Below are 19,506 nucleotides of genomic sequence, written 5' to 3' on the forward strand. Positions count from 1 at the left end.
ACACTTTTAATACTTAATTTTATATTGAGACAATACTTTTTAAACATTTCAAAGAGAGACAAAAATTAATATATGTGAAAAATGACAATATGTGACACACCCCGACCGAGATCAGGGCGTGCTGGCCGTCACACGAAGGTGACGTAACCATGTGCGCGTACGGAAGCTATTAAGATAGTAATATAAAAGTACGAATAATTAAAAACCTAAAAGCATACAAAGTACTAGTGTATGTGAGACACAATTCAGAGCAAGTCTACGACAGTCCAAAAGGAAAAGATACGACATATGTACACCCGAAGGTGACCCTACAATGGTGAGTGTCTGTCAGAAATGCCGGGACGCCCTCTGGGATAAACCACCGAACTTGCTAGACCACTAGAACCTGGAGGGGCGCAAAAACAAAAGCGTGAGTGGGCAAAAACAAAGCTCTTTGAAAACTCTTTAGCAAAATACATTCTAACCCCTCGCCGTAAAACCTGTATACTTCCCAGAAAATGAACATATATACGTATGTATAGATATGTCAATCATGCTCCATGATATGCCATTCATGCTCCATAATATGCCATTCTGAAACTCATAATCAAATATAAATGCTCAAACGTAAATCACATCAATATCGTATAATCTAGCAGCCGGGAGTCACCTAACGTGACCTGTACGGCTGTAGATAGAGCTCCACGCTCAACTCAATCACTGAATCTGCACACGAGTCGGAACCACCTATTGTGGTCTGTACGACAAGCTGGGTGTAATATATATGTATGCTCTAGTGCTACGATCACGTGAAGCTGGGCGATAAATCGCGGGTCACCTACAAGTCGGAACCACCTAATGTGGTCTGTACGACAGGCTTGCACCTATCTTGGATCCAAGGCGAGCATGCGGTGCTGGTGAACATACACGTGAAGGCTAGGCCCTGGCCTCGGGCGGGAGCACTAACACCGGGGGTGCAGATTATGAACTCTCTAAGCATCTCAAACTACTATTGCATAATAAACAGGAATGCATAACCACCTGAATACCGCTTACCTAGCACTTACCTGTGCATCCACCGCACCAAATGCACATGTATATATGTATGTATATCACCAATAATACATGCAATGATGCGTAAACAACATTCATATAATGCATGGCATAAAACAAATAACATTTTCTATTTAATTTCTGGGAATATAACTGTATATAGGTATATACGGAAAACAAAAGCCCACTCACTGATAATTAGAAGGGTCGTAGCCCCCCTGCCTCGAGTGCGTACGCTCGTCCTCGGAAAACGAATCACCTATACGCGACAAAGTTACGAAAACATTAATTTAAAAGCACCTATGCAACTTCTCGTAATAACTTCTCATACATTGCTCAAATTGGACAATTGAATATACCAATGTGATCTACACAACCTCAGGATCACACCCATATTTTTAAAATAATTTTTGGACCACGCACGCGCCCCCACGCGCCTGACCACGCACGGACCTACGCGCCCCCACGCGCGGCCCACGTGCACTGCACACTGACGGCGTCAACTGACGCCGTCAGGAATATTCCGTTATCCTGACGGAATATTCCCTAACTGACGCCGTCACTGCCGTTAGGAATATTCCGTTAAACTTAACGGAATATTCCCCTTTCTTCTCCGGCCAGTCGCCGTCGCCGGCGCCGCCGCCGTCGCCGGCGCCGTCGCCGGAAAACTGGGAATTTTTCAAACCTTGTTTTCTCCTTCGTTTTTCAACCATTTTTCACGTTCTTTATACCAAAATGAAGCCTAGGACTAGTAGAACAACGTTAGACTAGTTTTAAGGCCTAAAAACCACACGATCATACCTGCAACAACGATCAAAGTTCGGCCAACTTTGAACCTAGCCTTCCCAACGTCCAAATTCACCCAACGAACCACTCCCAAGCTCCTGGGAACCTCACAAACACAACTACAAGCTTAGAATCTCCCAAAACAAGCTAGATTAATTGTGCATGAACAGTGTTCAAATCGGCCAAAGCGATATCGACGTGAAAACGTCAAAGTTCTTACCTGGAAATGGCACCCTTGAACTCCTCTCAGCTCCACGAACACGATGGTGGTCTTGGTTTCTTGTTTGGTGAAGGTTTGAGTTGGTTTGTGTGTGTGGCCGTGTGTAGAGGAAGAAGAAGAAGAGGAAACTCGGGGAGAGAGAGAGAGAGAGAGAGACTGAGACAGAGACAGAGAGACAAAGAGTGAGGGAATGAGGGAGGGAATCCCGGGAAAGTGAGGGTGAGGTGTGAGTGTGTGTGTGGTCCTACAACACCACACTACACAACACTTAACGTATACAAACAAATTAGGGTAAAATTGTCATTTTAAATGTACGTCTCGTTAGTTTCGGGACGGGATGTTACAACCTACCCTCCTTAATAGAATTTCGTCCCGAAATTCAAAACAACCAAAATACACCCTTACTGGTCAAAGAACAATCTAGGATACAAGTCCCTCATTCTATTTTCTGTCTCCCATGTCGCTTCTTCAACCGAGTGATTCCTCCACAGAACTTTCACCAAATTCACTGTTTTGTTCCTCAGAACCTTCTCTTTCCAATCCAAGATCGTTAACGGTTCCTCGTTGTACGTCAAATCTGGATTTATCTCTAACGGTTGAGGAGGTATCACATGTAACGGATCGGCAACATAGTGTCGGAGCATAGACACGTGAAAAACGTTATGCACTTTAGCTAACTCCGGAGGCAACTCCAACCTGTAAGCTACCTCACCAACTCGTTCTGTGACCGTGTACGGTCCAATGTACCTGGGACTCAACTTCCCTTTCTTTCCAAACCGCACAACACCTCTCCACGGTGAAAGCTTCAGAAATACCCAATCTCCGACCTTATACACTCTGTCCGTAGCATGTCTATCTGCTAAACTTTTCTGCCTGTCCTGAGCTGCTTTCAGGTTAGATCTAATTACCTGAACATTTTGAGTAGTCTCCTCAACAATCTCCGGACCTACTAAAACTCTTTCGCCAACCTCTGACCAACACAACGGAGTGCGACAAGATCTACCATACAAGGCTTCAAATGGCGCCATGCCAATGCTCGAATGGAAACTGTTGTTGTAAGCAAATTCCATCAAATCCAATCGCTGGTGCCAAGCATCACTGAACTGTAACACTGATGCTCGCAGCATATCTTCCAAGGTCTGAATAGTTCTCTCGGACTGTCCATCCGTCTGTGGATGATACGCCGTACTGTAAAGTAGTCTCGTACCCAAAGCTTCCTGAAAAGCTACCCAAAACTTCGATGTGAATCGTGGATCACGATCCGAGACAATACTTACAGGGACACCATGGTACTTTACAACCCTTGAGATAAACAATTCCGCTAACCGGTTCAAAGAATACTTCTCTCTCACTGGAATGAAATGTGCCAACTTAGTGAGCCGATCAACGATCACCCAAATGCCATCAAAGCCATTATGTGTACGCGGCAACTTGTACACAAAATCCATAGTGATATTTTCCCACTTCCACTCTGGAACGGGAAGCGGCTGCAACAATCCAAACGGCTTCTTTCTTTCTGCTTTAACCTGCTGACAAACAGCACAACTGCTCACATACTCAGCTATCTCCCTTTTTATACCCGGCCAATAGTAAAATGGTCGAATGGTATGATACATTTTAGTTGCCCCTGGGTGCATGGCATAAGCCGAGATATGTGCTTCATCGAGAATTTCCTTCTTTAACTCCACATTACTAGGCACGAACATTCTACCCTCTAACATCAACATGCCATCAGAATCACGAACTCTGAGGTCTCGCCTCCTTCCTTGATCTCGAGCTCGAATTAGTTCTTGAGTCTGTTCATCAGCTACTTGAGCTTCAAGCACCCGATCAACTAAGATTGGCCTAACTTGAAAATTAGCAAGTAATGCCACTTCTCGATCTTCTGCTTCTAACCTTACTCCCGTAGCACGCAAGTCTACCAAAAGAGGAATACGACTAGCGTACAATGCATTAATACGGCCCCGTGACTTCCTGCTAAGTGCATCGGCCACTACGTTCGCACGACCTGGGTGATAGTCAATCGTGCAATCGTAATCGCTGAGCAACTCCAACCACCTCCGTTGACGAAGATTTAGTTCCTTCTGGGTGAAGAGATACTGAAGACTCTTGTGATCTGTGAAGATCCTACACTTCTCTCCGTAAAGATAATGTCTCCACAACTTCAACGCAAAGATGATAGCAGCCAATTCCAAATCATGTGTAGGGTAATTCATCTCATGGGGTTTCAACTGCCGCGAAGCATAAGCAATCACCCTACCATGCTGCATCAATACACATCCCAGACCATTCAAGGAAGCATCGCTATAAACCTCGAAATCACCACTATCGTCCGGAAGTGCCAAAACAGGTGCATTGGTCAGACAATGCTTCAACTGCTGGAAACTTTGCTCACACTTATCATTCCATTCAAACTTAACATCTTTCCTTGTTAACCTCGTCAGTGGCAAGGCAATTACCGAAAAATCCTTAACGAATCTCCGATAGTATCCCGCCAAACCAATGAAACTTCTCACCTCAGTGACGGTTCGTGGTTGCTCCCAACTCTCCACAGCTGCAACCTTTTGAGGATCAACAAGAATACCTTGAGCAGAAATGATGTGCCCCAAAAATGCGACTTGATCTAACCAGAACTGGCACTTGGTAAACTTAGCATACAATTGGTGTTCTCTCAACCTTTTCAACACCAAAGTAAGATGTCGGACATGCTCCGCTTTGGACTTAGAATACACCAGAATATCGTCAATGAAGACAATAACAAATCTATCCAGGTAAGGCTGGAATACCCGGTTCATTAAATCCATAAAAGCTGCTGGTGCATTCGTCAACCCAAATGGCATAACCAGAAACTCGTAATGACCGTAACGAGTCCTGAACGCCGTCTTAGGAACATCATTCCTACTAATCTTCAGCTGATAGTACCCAGACCTCAAGTCTATCTTAGAAAATACACAAGCACCTCTCAGCTGATCAAACAAATCGTCGATACGAGGCAATGGATAACGGTTTTTAATCGTCACCCGATTCAATTGTCTGTAGTCGATACACAGCCTCAAAGTTCCATCTTTCTTTCTCACAAACAACACTGGAGCGCCCCAAGGTGAAGTACTAGGCTGAATGAATCCCTTATCCACTAATTCCTGTAACTGCACTTTTAATTCCCTTAACTCAGCAGGAGCCATACGATAAGGAGTTAAAGAAATAGGATTGGTACCTGGAAGCAACTCAACATTGAACTCCACATCTCGATCTGGGGGTAAACCAGGTAAATCCTCAGGAAAAACATCAGGGAAGTGTCTAACCACTCTCACATCCTCAATTCTGCTAGGAACGGTCTCTTCCAGCACCACATGAGCTAGATACCCCTGACAACCTTTAGACAACAACTTCTTCGCTCGCAAAGCCGAAATAACACCATGTCTTACTCCGCTCTGCTCACCCACAAAAGTAACCTCAGGTAATCCAGGACGGTGAAACGTAACTACTTTCCCGTAACAATCAATGTTGGCACGATAGAAGTGCAACCAATCTGTGCCCAATATCACATCAAAATCGACAATATCTAACGGGATTAGATCAGCGGGCATAACAACACCCTCTACTATCACTGGACATCCTGGGTACATACAATCTACAACACATCTCTCTCCTCTAGGCATAGCGAATTCTAAATCGTACCCTAGAGGTGTGGGGCGAGGTTGCGTCAATTGAGCAAATGTATGAGAAATAACGGAATGTGTAGCTCCACAATCAATTAAGACTCTAGCAAAATAACCAAGAATATTTAACGTACCCATTATCAAGTCCGGGTTGTTCTGAGCATCCTGCAGGGAAATATTGTGAATACGCCCCTGGCCCTGCTGTCGTCCACCACGACCTCTGCTCGCATGAACACCGCGACCTTGAGCTCCACGCCCCTGACTGGGCTGACCCATCTGTCTCGAAGATCCTGCACTACTAGTGGCATTCTCACTCTGCTGATATTGTCCTCCTTGGTACCACTGAGAACCACCAACTGGAGCTGGAGGATACGGCATGTAGTTGCTGGGATATAAGGGATAACCACCTTGTGAATACGGGTCCTGGGGATACTGATACGGTCCCGGGGCATAGGGAACAGCATCACCCTGATAATGATAGGCACCACCTCTACCTGCTTGACCATAATTACTCGGACCCTGGATTTGCCGAATCGGTGCAGGTGGCGGCATAAAGGTCTGCTGCGGCTTCTGCTGTTGACTCTGGGGACAATTCACCGCTCTATGTCCCACCTGTCCACACGTGAAACAACCACCGCTAAACTGCCTGCACTCGCCGAAGTGTCGGTTATTACATCTACGGCAAAATGGAATTCGGTTTCGGCCACCATCACCTTGTCTCTGGCCTCGAGCACTTCCATAAAACCTACCTCCGCGTCCTTGTCCAGAGGCACTGAAACCACCACTAGACGAACTTGAACTCGCACCACCCCTTTTAAAGTTCTGAGTTTGACGAGGCCCAAGCGATGTTTGACCTTTTCCTTTGTCGTCTTTCTTCTGATTGCCGTTTTTCTCTTCGTCACTATCACTTGACATATTCTCTGAGTCCTCAACCCTCAATAGTATCTCATAGAACTCCTGGTAGGACTCACAGTGAGTAGTAGTCACCATAGAACGCCATTTCTTCTTTGTGCCTAAGCGAAAACGACGAAGCATCTCCGCCGGATTACCAGCGACATCAGGATAGTAACGAGACAAATCAGTGAACTTACGATAATACTCGTTAGCCGTCATCTTTCGTTGTTTCAACTCAGTGAATTCCTGTTTCTTACGGTCGATATACTCAGGGGGTACAAATCTCCTTTGAAACACATCCTTGAAAACATTCCAATCGGTTCTCTGAGCTGGAGTCAACATACGAAGTTCTTGCTCCCACCAAGCTGCAGACTCCATCTCCAGAAACCATGACGTTGTCTCAACCCACCTTTCCATAGGAAGGTTCCCCTGGTTATGTAACACACGAAAAGTCTTCTCTATGTGTTCCAACCAACGTTCTGCACCTTCATGACCCTCGTTACCTTTAAACTTATCCAACTTCAAGTTATACATAGTCTCCAGAGGAGTCCTCTGGGGAGGGCGCATCACTGTTTGAAGGGCTGTAGCAATCACTTCCCCCAACTGAGTAAGATCAGGGAAATTAGGCTCGTCTGAGCGACGTGGTTCCCGACGAGGCGGCATGATTCTGACAGAAGACACCAACTATTAGAATACTCACAAAGACACAGGACTGCCAAACCTAGGCTCTGATACCAAGCTGACACACCCCGACCGAGATCAGGGCGTGCTGGCCGTCACACGAAGGTGACGTAACCATGTGCGCGTACGGAAGCTATTAAGATAGTAATATAAAAGTACGAATAATTAAAAACCTAAAAGCATACAAAGTACTAGTGTATGTGAGACACAATTCAGAGCAAGTCTACGACAGTCCAAAAGGAAAAGATACGACATATGTACACCCGAAGGTGACCCTACAATGGTGAGTGTCTGTCAGAAATGCCGGGACGCCCTCTGGGATAAACCACCGAACTTGCTAGACCACTAGAACCTGGAGGGGCGCAAAAACAAAAGCGTGAGTGGGCAAAAACAAAGCTCTTTGAAAACTCTTTAGCAAAATACATTCTAACCCCTCGCCGTAAAACCTGTATACTTCCCAGAAAATGAACATATATACGTATGTATAGATATGTCAATCATGCTCCATGATATGCCATTCATGCTCCATAATATGCCATTCTGAAACTCATAATCAAATATAAATGCTCAAACGTAAATCACATCAATATCGTATAATCTAGCAGCCGGGAGTCACCTAACGTGACCTGTACGGCTGTAGATAGAGCTCCACGCTCAACTCAATCACTGAATCTGCACACGAGTCGGAACCACCTATTGTGGTCTGTACGACAAGCTGGGTGTAATATATATGTATGCTCTAGTGCTACGATCACGTGAAGCTGGGCGATAAATCGCGGGTCACCTACAAGTCGGAACCACCTAATGTGGTCTGTACGACAGGCTTGCACCTATCTTGGATCCAAGGCGAGCATGCGGTGCTGGTGAACATACACGTGAAGGCTAGGCCCTGGCCTCGGGCGGGAGCACTAACACCGGGGGTGCAGATTATGAACTCTCTAAGCATCTCAAACTACTATTGCATAATAAACAGGAATGCATAACCACCTGAATACCGCTTACCTAGCACTTACCTGTGCATCCACCGCACCAAATGCACATGTATATATGTATGTATATCACCAATAATACATGCAATGATGCGTAAACAACATTCATATAATGCATGGCATAAAACAAATAACATTTTCTATTTAATTTCTGGGAATATAACTGTATATAGGTATATACGGAAAACAAAAGCCCACTCACTGATAATTAGAAGGGTCGTAGCCCCCCTGCCTCGAGTGCGTACGCTCGTCCTCGGAAAACGAATCACCTATACGCGACAAAGTTACGAAAACATTAATTTAAAAGCACCTATGCAACTTCTCGTAATAACTTCTCATACATTGCTCAAATTGGACAATTGAATATACCAATGTGATCTACACAACCTCAGGATCACACCCATATTTTTAAAATAATTTTTGGACCACGCACGCGCCCCCACGCGCCTGACCACGCACGGACCTACGCGCCCCCACGCGCGGCCCACGTGCACTGCACACTGACGGCGTCAACTGACGCCGTCAGGAATATTCCGTTATCCTGACGGAATATTCCCTAACTGACGCCGTCACTGCCGTTAGGAATATTCCGTTAAACTTAACGGAATATTCCCCTTTCTTCTCCGGCCAGTCGTCGTCGCCGGCGCCGCCGCCGTCGCCGGCGCCGTCGCCGGAAAACTGGGAATTTTTCAAACCTTGTTTTCTCCTTCGTTTTTCAACCATTTTTCACGTTCTTTATACCAAAATGAAGCCTAGGACTAGTAGAACAACGTTAGACTAGTTTTAAGGCCTAAAAACCACACGATCATACCTGCAACAACGATCAAAGTTCGGCCAACTTTGAACCTAGCCTTCCCAACGTCCAAATTCACCCAACGAACCACTCCCAAGCTCCTGGGAACCTCACAAACACAACTACAAGCTTAGAATCTCCCAAAACAAGCTAGATTAATTGTGCATGAACAGTGTTCAAATCGGCCAAAGCGATATCGACGTGAAAACGTCAAAGTTCTTACCTGGAAATGGCACCCTTGAACTCCTCTCAGCTCCACGAACACGATGGTGGTCTTGGTTTCTTGTTTGGTGAAGGTTTGAGTTGGTTTGTGTGTGTGGCCGTGTGTAGAGGAAGAAGAAGAAGAGGAAACTCGGGGAGAGAGAGAGAGAGAGAGAGACTGAGACAGAGACAGAGAGACAAAGAGTGAGGGAATGAGGGAGGGAATCCCGGGAAAGTGAGGGTGAGGTGTGAGTGTGTGTGTGGTCCTACAACACCACACTACACAACACTTAACGTATACAAACAAATTAGGGTAAAATTGTCATTTTAAATGTACGTCTCGTTAGTTTCGGGACGGGATGTTACAACATGGGCCTTTTTTTTTTTTTTTTTACTCTGGAATTTAACTTACAAAAATAACCTTCAATAATGTAGACGTTAATATTACAATCATTACCTACATTTCAACCCTAAACCCAAAACCCAACACTCAACAAAATAAAAAAGAGAATGAGACTAAGAACTATCTAGACACTTGTTTTAGATTCCAAAAGTTGTTGTCCAAATTTCCGAACAAGATCCACAGGGAATGGGTGGTAATATTTCTCTTTATAAAAGCAAATAAGCTTGGTCCAAGCTTCTCAAACACCTGAGAAGCCATTAAATGCATCCAAATCAAGGTTTCTTTTTAGTTCCCAGTTCTATAAATAAAGTCCATGGATGTAATGACACCAAAGTGTAACTCAACGTAAAAGCTTTATTGGTATTATATGCACATGAAAATCAATCATCTGAATACTTGGAATTTCTAAGATTTGGTGATTTTTTATTGATTTGTGAGTGACGCCTTTGTGGCCACCTCTCTATTACTTACTTCTCTCTCTTTCTCTCTTTACTTGGCCCATTGGCATCTAGCAATTCTTAACGTTGTTAGTTGTTGGAAGTTGATTGTAATATTTTTTATAAATCTTTTCACTCATTTGGCTTCAAAGTTCACCCCACCCCAGTTTTGGACCGTGGGTTTGAAATTGGGCATAGTAGACTGGTAGTTACTTAGAATGATTGCACACTTAGTTTGTGAGGATAGTTGGAGCTATCAACAACAATAATAGAGAACTAAATGCAAGTATATGTATTTAAAAATTGGTTATACTAATAAGTATACAAAAATTGATACTGCAACTATTTGAAACTAATTTTACAAAAAAAAAAAAAAAAAGTCAAAGACGGTTAGGCTGATGCATATATGTATTTTTGTTGAAACGGGTTGAACTCATTCTACAAAATGGTCAAAGACGAGTTGAACTAATTCTACAAAGATGATCGAGGATTGATTGAACGGATTACACAAAAATATTCAAGGATTAATTGAACTGATTTTGCAAAAATGGTCGAAGACGGGTTGAACTGATTCTGCAATAATGGTCGAAGATGGGTATGTTCGAGGACAGGTTAGGCTGATTTTGCTAAAATGGTAGAGGATAGGTTAAACTGATTCTGCAAAAATGGTCGATGACTGATTGAACTGATTTTGCAAAAATGGTCAATGACGGGTTGAATTGATTCTGCAAAGATGGTCGAGAACGGGTTGAATTAATTCTGCAAACATGGTCTAAAGCGAGTTGAGTTGATTCTGCAAAATGGTTGAGGATGAGTTCAATTAATTCTGCAAAAATAGTCAAGGACGATTTAAAATGATCAAGGACGGGTTGGACTGGTTTTGTAAAAAGGGTCGAAAACAGGTTGAACTTGATTCTACAAAAATGGTCGAGTACGGGTTGAATAGATTTTGCAAAAATGGTCGATGATTGAATTAATTCTACAAAAATGATCGAAGACAAGTTGAATTGATTCTACAAAAATGGTCGATAACGGGTTGAACTGTTTCTGCAAAAATAGTCGAGGACGGGTTGAAGTGATTCTAGTAATAAAGGATACAAACTGATTCTACATATAGTTTCAAAACTGATTCTGCAGAAATAATTGATGGTAGATTGAGGTTATGGCACATATAGTTTTGTTAGAGTTGTGAGGGCTTGGTTCTAATTAATAGCCCTAAAGCTTTACAGGTTTGGATGGTGTTTTAAAATATTGTTTCCATGTTTATAGGATGGACTTTAGTTGTTTTTTTGTTTTTGTCTCCCTTTGATATGTTTAAAAACTAGCGGAGTTTCTTAAAATATAGGAAAAGTTTTTGTCTCTATATATAAAGCTTCCTAGATTAAACTAAATATATTAAGCATAACAAACATTTTGTTATTGAGGATATTGTATTCTCCGAATAGGTACAAAATTTAATTGAATAGATGCATCTAGGAAAAATTCACTTCGAAGTGACTATTGCGTAGATACACACGTCATTGTATACTTTTTTTAATTTCATAGTTGAACCATTAACCACATCATCATTCTTCATCCCTCTTTTTCATAGTTAAGGACTTTTTCATTTTACTTCCGTGTAAGAGATAAGGAAGATACATGGAAGAAATGGAAGAAATGAGGAATATAGAAAAGTGAAAAACGGATTGTGAGAGATTTTTAAAATGATTCATTCATCTTTATTTTTTTCCCTCTCACATCATCATTCTTCACCCCTCTTTTTTTCTCCATTCATATCCGAAACACAAATGTGAAAATTAAAAATTAAAACGAAAAGCAAGTGACCCTCTTTCACAATGGTGGAGATTAGGGGTGGGTTGAAAAAACCGAAAACCAAAAAAAAATCGACAACCAAACCGAATTGAGGCAAAAAAAAAAAAAGGAACCGAATTTGTTGAACCGAACCGAACTGAATTTGGTTGGTTCGGTTTTGATTTTTGAGGTCTGAAAACCGGACCGGATCGAACCGAACCGAAATATGAAAATCAAATATAATACTCAAAACTTGCTGGCGTGAGGATTCGCCCCTTCCATCCAGGTTGGGGATAGTTCCTTCAAGCCAACTTGACTGTAGGCTTTGTGTTGCTATAATTATACCAGTATATTATTTATAGGTATTCTAATCTTTAATGCTATATAAAATTTTTAAAGTTTACAAACCCTAGCCGTCACTCATTTTCATTCTCAAACACTATCTTTCCCATCCACTGCTTTCGTCCTCTCTGCTTACTCAGTCTGTGTCTCCCTCCTTCCTCTTTTCCTCTCTTCAACTCTCCTTCCTCTCTTCCTTTCTCCAACTCTCCTTCCTCTCTTCCTCTCTCCAACCTGCCAAATCCATGGTTGTAACATGGATCTTACCTTTTCAAAGGATTACCACAAGAGGCGTAGGGTTTATGATGAATTTATTTGACAATCCCCATTTTTTCCCTCTCAAAATCTTACGCCTCTTGTCTCTCTGCTCTCGTCTAATAGACTCTATCTGTGGACTCTCACCCACAACAACAACAACTTCTTCACTCCCTTCTAATATTCCTTGCTTTCTCCATAAACTTTTGATCTCTACTTTTCAAATACACGCCAAATAGTTTTATACTCTGGGATTCATATGGGGGTCGCACCAGACATCCATCTTTGTTCCTCCGGATTTCTTTAACAGTAAGTATTCAATTTCTTCCTTTTTTTTCTTCTTTTTCTTGTTTAATTCTTTGAGTGCTGAAAATGGTAGTTTATTTATTTATTGATTAATAGTTTTTATTTCTTTAGTTTGTTGACTATGCTTTGTGAATTTATTTGTTGACTTCGTGAATTTTTGAAGAAAAATTGGTTGATGTTGTTCTTGGATTTGTGTTTGTGGAGCCCTATGTGGTAAAGATCTTTGGTTTTTGGATCTTTACTCTTTATTAAACCCTTGGTTCTTGTCTGTTTGGTTGTGTTCGAACAGGTGCTCGTGGTTGGATGTTACAATCGGAAAGGCGTCGGTTGGTTGGTGGCGAGGGTTTGTGCTAGTAGGGATGCTCGGCGGCGGATACTGCAATAGAAGCCTAGGTTTTCTTTTGTTGTATTTTATGGCTTGGGCCTTTATTGTTTGTTGGATCTTCTGGGCTAGTTTAATCGGTCCTTTTTTGGGTTAGTTTACCAATATCCAGATCTAAAAATAAAATAAAATAATAATAATGGAAAAAACCAAACCGGACTGAAACCGAACCGAAAAAAATCGAACCAAACCATTTCGAACCGAATTCAGCCCTAGTGGAGATGAGTGTTGCTATTACACCACGGTGTGGATTCGAGCCCTGTCGACTTTCTAATATAACATCTAATTTAAATCTATAGTTTGACCAAAAAAAAAATTATTAAACATGCCTAAGAGTAATGAGTTTTGGAAATGATGTTATTCGGTTAATTATGGAATGATGGGGTTTGACTATAATGGGAGCATTTTGCTCACAACCATAATTTTGGTTTTTTTTTTTTCTTTATAAATTGAAAAAGTAACATTTAATGTGATAATGAATTGACACATGACAGATAATTAAGCGTATAAGGAGTATACACGATAATTTATAATAATGAGGAAAAATGTTTCTAACTATAATACTTATATGTATTTAATAAATCATCCGATTATCAAATATTGATTATTTTAAATACATATATCCGCGTTTTCTGTAGAATGAATCAGTTGAATTTTGGAAAGGTTATTATCAGGTGGCAGATGTTTCCACAAATTCTTTCGAATGAGGTCACTGGAATTGACTCATTACTCTGCGTGACAAGGAGACGCAACTAGTGGGATGTGATATTTTGTTTGTTTAATACTTTTTTTCAGTAAATAAAATAAAATTCACAGGACTTTGACAACAAAAAGAAGAAGAATAACACTCACATGAAGACAGATGATTTGAGAGAACAGAAAGAAAAAAACGATTTGACTTTGAATCTCTTTCTTTCTAATTTGAAAAGAAAGAAAAGGCAGTCTCAATGTCTCATCGCGTTTTAGTTTATAAATTGGTTATCGTTATAGTTATAGTGTAATACATGAAACAAATTAATTGTCACTTGGAAGTTCACTCTAACAATACAATATTATATAGAGAAAAATAATAAACAACATTATACTATTAAACTGGAACATTATTATAACAATGAAATAAATTTGTTCCGTGTAAGTTGTTCTTTATTTGTTCATAGCACGTGTTATAGGTACAATGGGCTGTATTAATCCTTTTGTTATATAATAATTGCATTCCTTTTTTCTTTAGGATGACAATTTTGTACCTTCTTTTTTCTTTAGTGATAATAATTTCATAAAATGAGTAGAATAATTAATTGTGAAAGAAATTTGTTACTAACGTCCACTTTATTAGTGTATATCATTTAGTTTGATCTCTCATTGCTTGTTGGCAGTGTCGACTCTATAAATTCCAAAACGTACGTGACGCGCATGCCGAATAACTATGAGATAATTACGTCTTTCTTATGAATGTAGGCGTGCCAACTCACAACCGAGCTCGGTTGGGTGAGTAGAATGGAGGTGGTGGTGGTGTCGAATATGCTACACTTTTGCACTGAAGTGATCATGGCTAAGGAAGGAACACTTCCCAGCCTTGGGATCTAGAACCTGAAGACAAGGTTACTAGATCAATGCAAAGTTCAATAATTGGTTCGACTTTCGTTGTGTCTAACAAGGAGTAACTGGGGAAAACGTCACTTCGCCGAAGCTAATGAGATGACCTCTTGAGATGAAAGAATAGAGAATTCTTCGTCCACCATGACTTGGATAGATAACTAACCAACTAGTTGCAGTGTTGTTCACTGGTCCGAATTGAAGGTGCTTCTAAATCACTTGGCTCTACGGTTCTAGTGTTGTTTACTTGTTCGAAATGAAGGTTTCACCTGTTTTCAACACAGTATTGTTCACTTGTAAGAATTGAATATGTGTTGATAAGAGGGTTAGGATAGTTATGTTTTTATCAGGAAATGTAAGAAGGATTTCGCATAGAGTGAAGGTTTTCATGTAGAGCGTCTTGATTGTTTGTTGAGTTGAAGAGGCTTCTTCCGTTGCATAACCTTCTTGTACCTGCTCGGCATCTCCTTGAATATCTCCTTATCCTTTAGTGGCTAAAACTTCATCTCCAACTAGTCTCGACCTTTTTACTCCAATTACGATTCTGAATTTGATCTCATTATGAGACTCATTCGTCTCTATCCAATTAAGCAGGCATTCTGACCCTTGGAATAATTCATATTTATCTACGGCTTAATCTCTTGGCAGTTTCAACTCATGTAGGACTCAAGCCTTCTAACCAATCTCTCTCGAGCCCTTTCTTCATAAGGAATCGATCATAACAAACCTTTTTGTGGGCTGAAAGCCCATTGGCTTGAAGGATGTCCATTGGGCCAAAGTTCACGATTCTCATATCGGCCTTCCTCAGCTCATACTGTTATTTCAGGCCTTAACAAGAATATTTTGTATTTTATAGTTAAGAGTGTAGATAGTAGTGCATCTTTTAAGTTTATTTATATCCCGTTATGGTAATCATGCAACATGTTCTTTATTAAAAATTCGACGGTTTTGTATCTAAAATAGTCTCTAAGATTGGTGTAACTACTTACTTTGATCCCTGACAATGAGAATCAGGTGAGGTGGTCTCTGAGATTGTCCACTGTAGATCCTTTTGGTTCTTTTGTGAAAAATTTGTCAATATCTTCTATTTTAAATTGTCACATGAACGGCCACGTAACCACCTTTCAAGAGTATTTTTGTCAAACCAACCACTCTACTTAACAAGGATATTGATAGATTTTCATGAAAGGATCACAATGATTTACGATAGACAAACTCATAAATACTTCTATTGGATTTCATTCTTAGGGACCAAAGTGAAAAGTTGTGTCAATCTCACGAACCATTTTAGACAAAAAGCCAAAATTCAACTTAAGTTCATGATAATCACATTTGAGTTTAGAAAATTTTTGTATATTATGTACTATCTTATGATGTTTAATAAAACATCTTATTAATAGACATTTTTATACAATTAATCATGAAAGTTGATTACACAACATTTGATGGGTGGCGATTAAAGGAAAAAAATGAATAAAGATTTGCTTATCTAATTCTGGTTGATGAGATTATTCATAGGATAGGACGAGAGTTGTATGTGTTATTGAACAGAGAAAATAGACAAACAAAATGGGATTATTCTGTTTTCTATTTGCTCAAAACCATATGGGATCACAATGTACAGTATCCTGGGAATACTTGGTTAAAAAATGCTAACTCTCGACATTTTATACTTATAATCGGAACCGTTTATATAAAACATTTTGTGTTCATAAGCAGAAACATTCATATAAACCATGTTACAAAGTTTATCTCTGTAAAAAATTAATTAAAACTAAAATAATTTAGTTAATTTCATTGTAACAAATAAATAGACGGTTCATAATACTACTACCGATTTTGACCGTATGATTTTTTAGAATTTGATGACTAAACGATTTTATATTGTGTTAATTTTTTGCAAAATTAATTTGTATATAATAATTTATTATTAACGATTTTAACTATAAGCATAAATTTTGTGAATCGATTACGAAGTGTTTTGAGGAGACACTAGGTAACAAGTTGAACTCAAAGTTTGTTAATTCTTAAAAAAAAACGCATTAATAAGATCCATGAATGCAGCTGATATTTTAGATTCAGATTCTTGGGCCAGCCACCAATGGAATCTTGCGATCGGCTAGACTCATATATTTTATGTAATGTGTACACACACACACACATACATATTTTAGTTTTGAGATTCGACTTCAGCACCTCTCCAAACAGCCAAGATTCAAGTGACTCCTCCAACTTAATAAACAAAACTAAAATGTTGCTTAGTACCAAATACTACTATTTATTAATATTTTATTCCACTTCAATATTAAAGATTTTAAGTTGGATTATCATAACTTATGAATTTAATACTAATTTATTATGACTAATTCATTTTATTTGTTAGCTCAAAAAACCTCATCACTTTTATATCCTTGAATAAGCAAAATAAGAAAACAAAAGGGAACTTTATATATAAAGACAAAAACTTTGTCTATATTTTAAGGAACTTCACTAGTTTTTAAACATAACAAAGAGAGACAAATAAATAAATAAAAAAAAAAAAAAAAAAAACAAACAAACAACAACTACAACTACAACTAAAGTCCATCCTAAAAACATGGAAACAATGTTCCTGTAAATCTTTAGGGCTGTTAATTAGAACCAAGCCCTCACAACTCTAACAAAACTATATGTGCCATAACCTCAATCTATCATCGACTATTTCTACAGAATTAGTTTTGAAACTATATGTAGAATCAGTTTATATCTTTTATTACTAGAATCAGTTCAACCCGTCATCGACTATTTTTGCAGAAACAGTTCAACTCGTCATTGATCATTTTCACATAATCCGTTCAACTCGTCTTTGATCATTTTTGCAGAATCAATTTAATCAGTCATCGACCATTTTTGCAAAATCAATTCAACCCGTACTCGATCATTTTTGTAGAATCAGTTCAACCCGTCTTCGACTATTTTTGCAAAATCAATTGAACTTGTCCTTAACCATTTTGCAGAATCAGCTTAACCCATTCTAGACCATTTTTACAAAATCAATTCAACTATTCTTGACCATTTTTGTAAAATCAGTTTAACCCATCATCAACCATTTTTGCAGAATCAGTTCAACCTATCATCGACCATTTTTGCAAAATCAGCCCAACCTGTCCTCGAACATTTTTGTAGAATCAGTTTAACCCGTCTTCGACAATTGTTGCAAAATCAGTTCAATCCATCTTCGACCATTTTTGCATAATCAATTCAATTAATCCTTAAGATTTTTGTGTAATCTATTCAATCAATCCTCGATCATCTTTGTAGAATTAGTTCAACTCGTCTTTGACCTTTTTTTTTTTTTCCTTTTTTTGTAAAAGTAGTTTCAAATAGTTGCGGTATCAATTTTTGTATACTTATTAGTATAACCAATTTCTAAAAACATATACTTGCAATTAGTTCTCTATTATTGTAGTTGATTGCTCCAACTATCCTCACAAACTAAGTGTGCAGTCATAGGCAGGCTGCTTAGAGATTGCATGACCATTTCATTCTAAGTAACTACTAGTCTACTATGCCCAATTTCAAACCCACGGTCCAAAACTGGGGTGGGGTCAACTTTTAAGCCTAATGAGTGAAAAGATTTATAAAAAAAAAAATATTACAATCAACATCCAACAACTAACAACATTACGAATTGCTAGATGCCAATAGGCCAAGTAAAGAGAGAAAGAGAGAGAAGTAAGTAATAGAGAGGTGGCCACCAAGGCGTCACTCACAAATCAATAAAGAATCACCATATCTCAGAAATTCCAAGTATTCAGATGATTGATTCTCATGTGCATATAATACCAATAGAGCTTTCAGGTTGAGTTACGGTTTGGTACCATTACATACATGGACTTTATTTGTAGAACTGGGAACTAAAAAGAAACCTTGATTTGGATGCATTTAATGGCTTCTCAGGTGTTTGAGAACCTTGGACCAAGCTTATTTGCTTTTATAAAGAGAAATATTTACTAACCATTCCTTGTGGATCTTGTTCGGAAATTCGGACAACAACTTTTGGAATCTAAAACAAGTGTCTGGATAGTTCTTAGTTTCATTCTCTTTTTTATTTTGTTGGGCGTTGGCTTTTGGGTTTAGGTTTGAAATGTTAGTAATGATTGTAATGTTAACGTCTACATTATTGAAGGGTATTTTTGTCAGTTAAATTCCAGAGTAAAAAAAAGCCCATATTGTCATTTTTCACATATATTAATTTTTGTCTCTCTTTGAAATGTTTAAAATGTGTTGTCTCAATATAAAATTAAGTATTAAAAGTGTACTATATGTGTAATTTTTCCTTTAATCTATATTTGTCTTAATTCAGCTCTTTATTCACTTTTAGGAATCGTTAAATCTTAAAAATGATTGTTCTGATATATCATGTAAATTCTTTTAAACGTAAAAATAAAATCATTCCATAAAATAATTTTCAAATGAGTCCTTAAAAATATCTAAAAACCTGTTAAAAAAAATATCTAAAAACTTGTGCAAATGGAATGAAGGAATGATCAGACGGCTGGAAAGATGGAATGATTTTATTTTATTTTATGTTGTTTTATTTTTATCTGGAAAAGACGGAATGTATATTTTTTTTATTGGGTATTCATCAGCAGGAAGTTACGTAGAGATACTGGGTTGTGATGGAATTGGTGCGACTTTTGATCGTACTTTCCTTAAAGCTTTAACTTTGGAAAAGTAAAGTAAAACCAGCCTTGTCCGCAACC

General features: G+C 39.2%; 1 protein-coding gene and 1 long non-coding RNA gene across 2 annotated transcripts; one reads left to right on the forward strand and one right to left on the reverse strand.

Annotated features, from left to right (window-relative positions):
* Positions 1–1,220: 1,220 nt before the first annotated feature.
* Positions 1,221–7,266, reverse strand: LOC148697924 (uncharacterized). The gene is made up of 2 exons (XM_088690298.1): positions 5,832–7,266; positions 1,221–1,291 (listed from the first exon to the last, which is right to left on the reverse strand). Exons 1-2 carry the CDS (start codon positions 7,252–7,254, stop codon positions 1,221–1,223), a joined length of 1,494 nt encoding a protein of 497 aa, XP_088546424.1. The 5' UTR covers positions 7,255–7,266.
* A 4,906-nt stretch (positions 7,267–12,172) lies between these two features.
* On the forward strand, positions 12,173–13,264 carry LOC148697925 (uncharacterized). The gene is made up of 2 exons (XR_015960714.1): positions 12,173–12,789; positions 13,076–13,264. It is a non-coding gene; the product is annotated as an uncharacterized LOC148697925 (long non-coding RNA).
* The last annotated feature ends 6,242 nt before the right edge of the window (positions 13,265–19,506 follow it).

The sequence above is a fragment of the Pyrus communis genome, chromosome 3, assembly GCF_041283825.1.
Source record: "Pyrus communis isolate YQ-2024b chromosome 3, ASM4128382v1, whole genome shotgun sequence".
NCBI lineage: Eukaryota > Viridiplantae > Streptophyta > Magnoliopsida > Rosales > Rosaceae > Pyrus > Pyrus communis.

Coding starts and splice junctions, on each gene's coding strand:
- LOC148697924 (XM_088690298.1), bottom strand. CDS start 7,254: ATGCCGCCTCGTCGGGAACCACGTCGCTCAGACGAGCCTAATTTCCCT. Junction 1,292..5,831: donor CAACCCGGACTTGATAATGG/GTACGTTAAATA, acceptor TGTCGCGTATAG/GTGATTCGTTTTCCGAGGAC.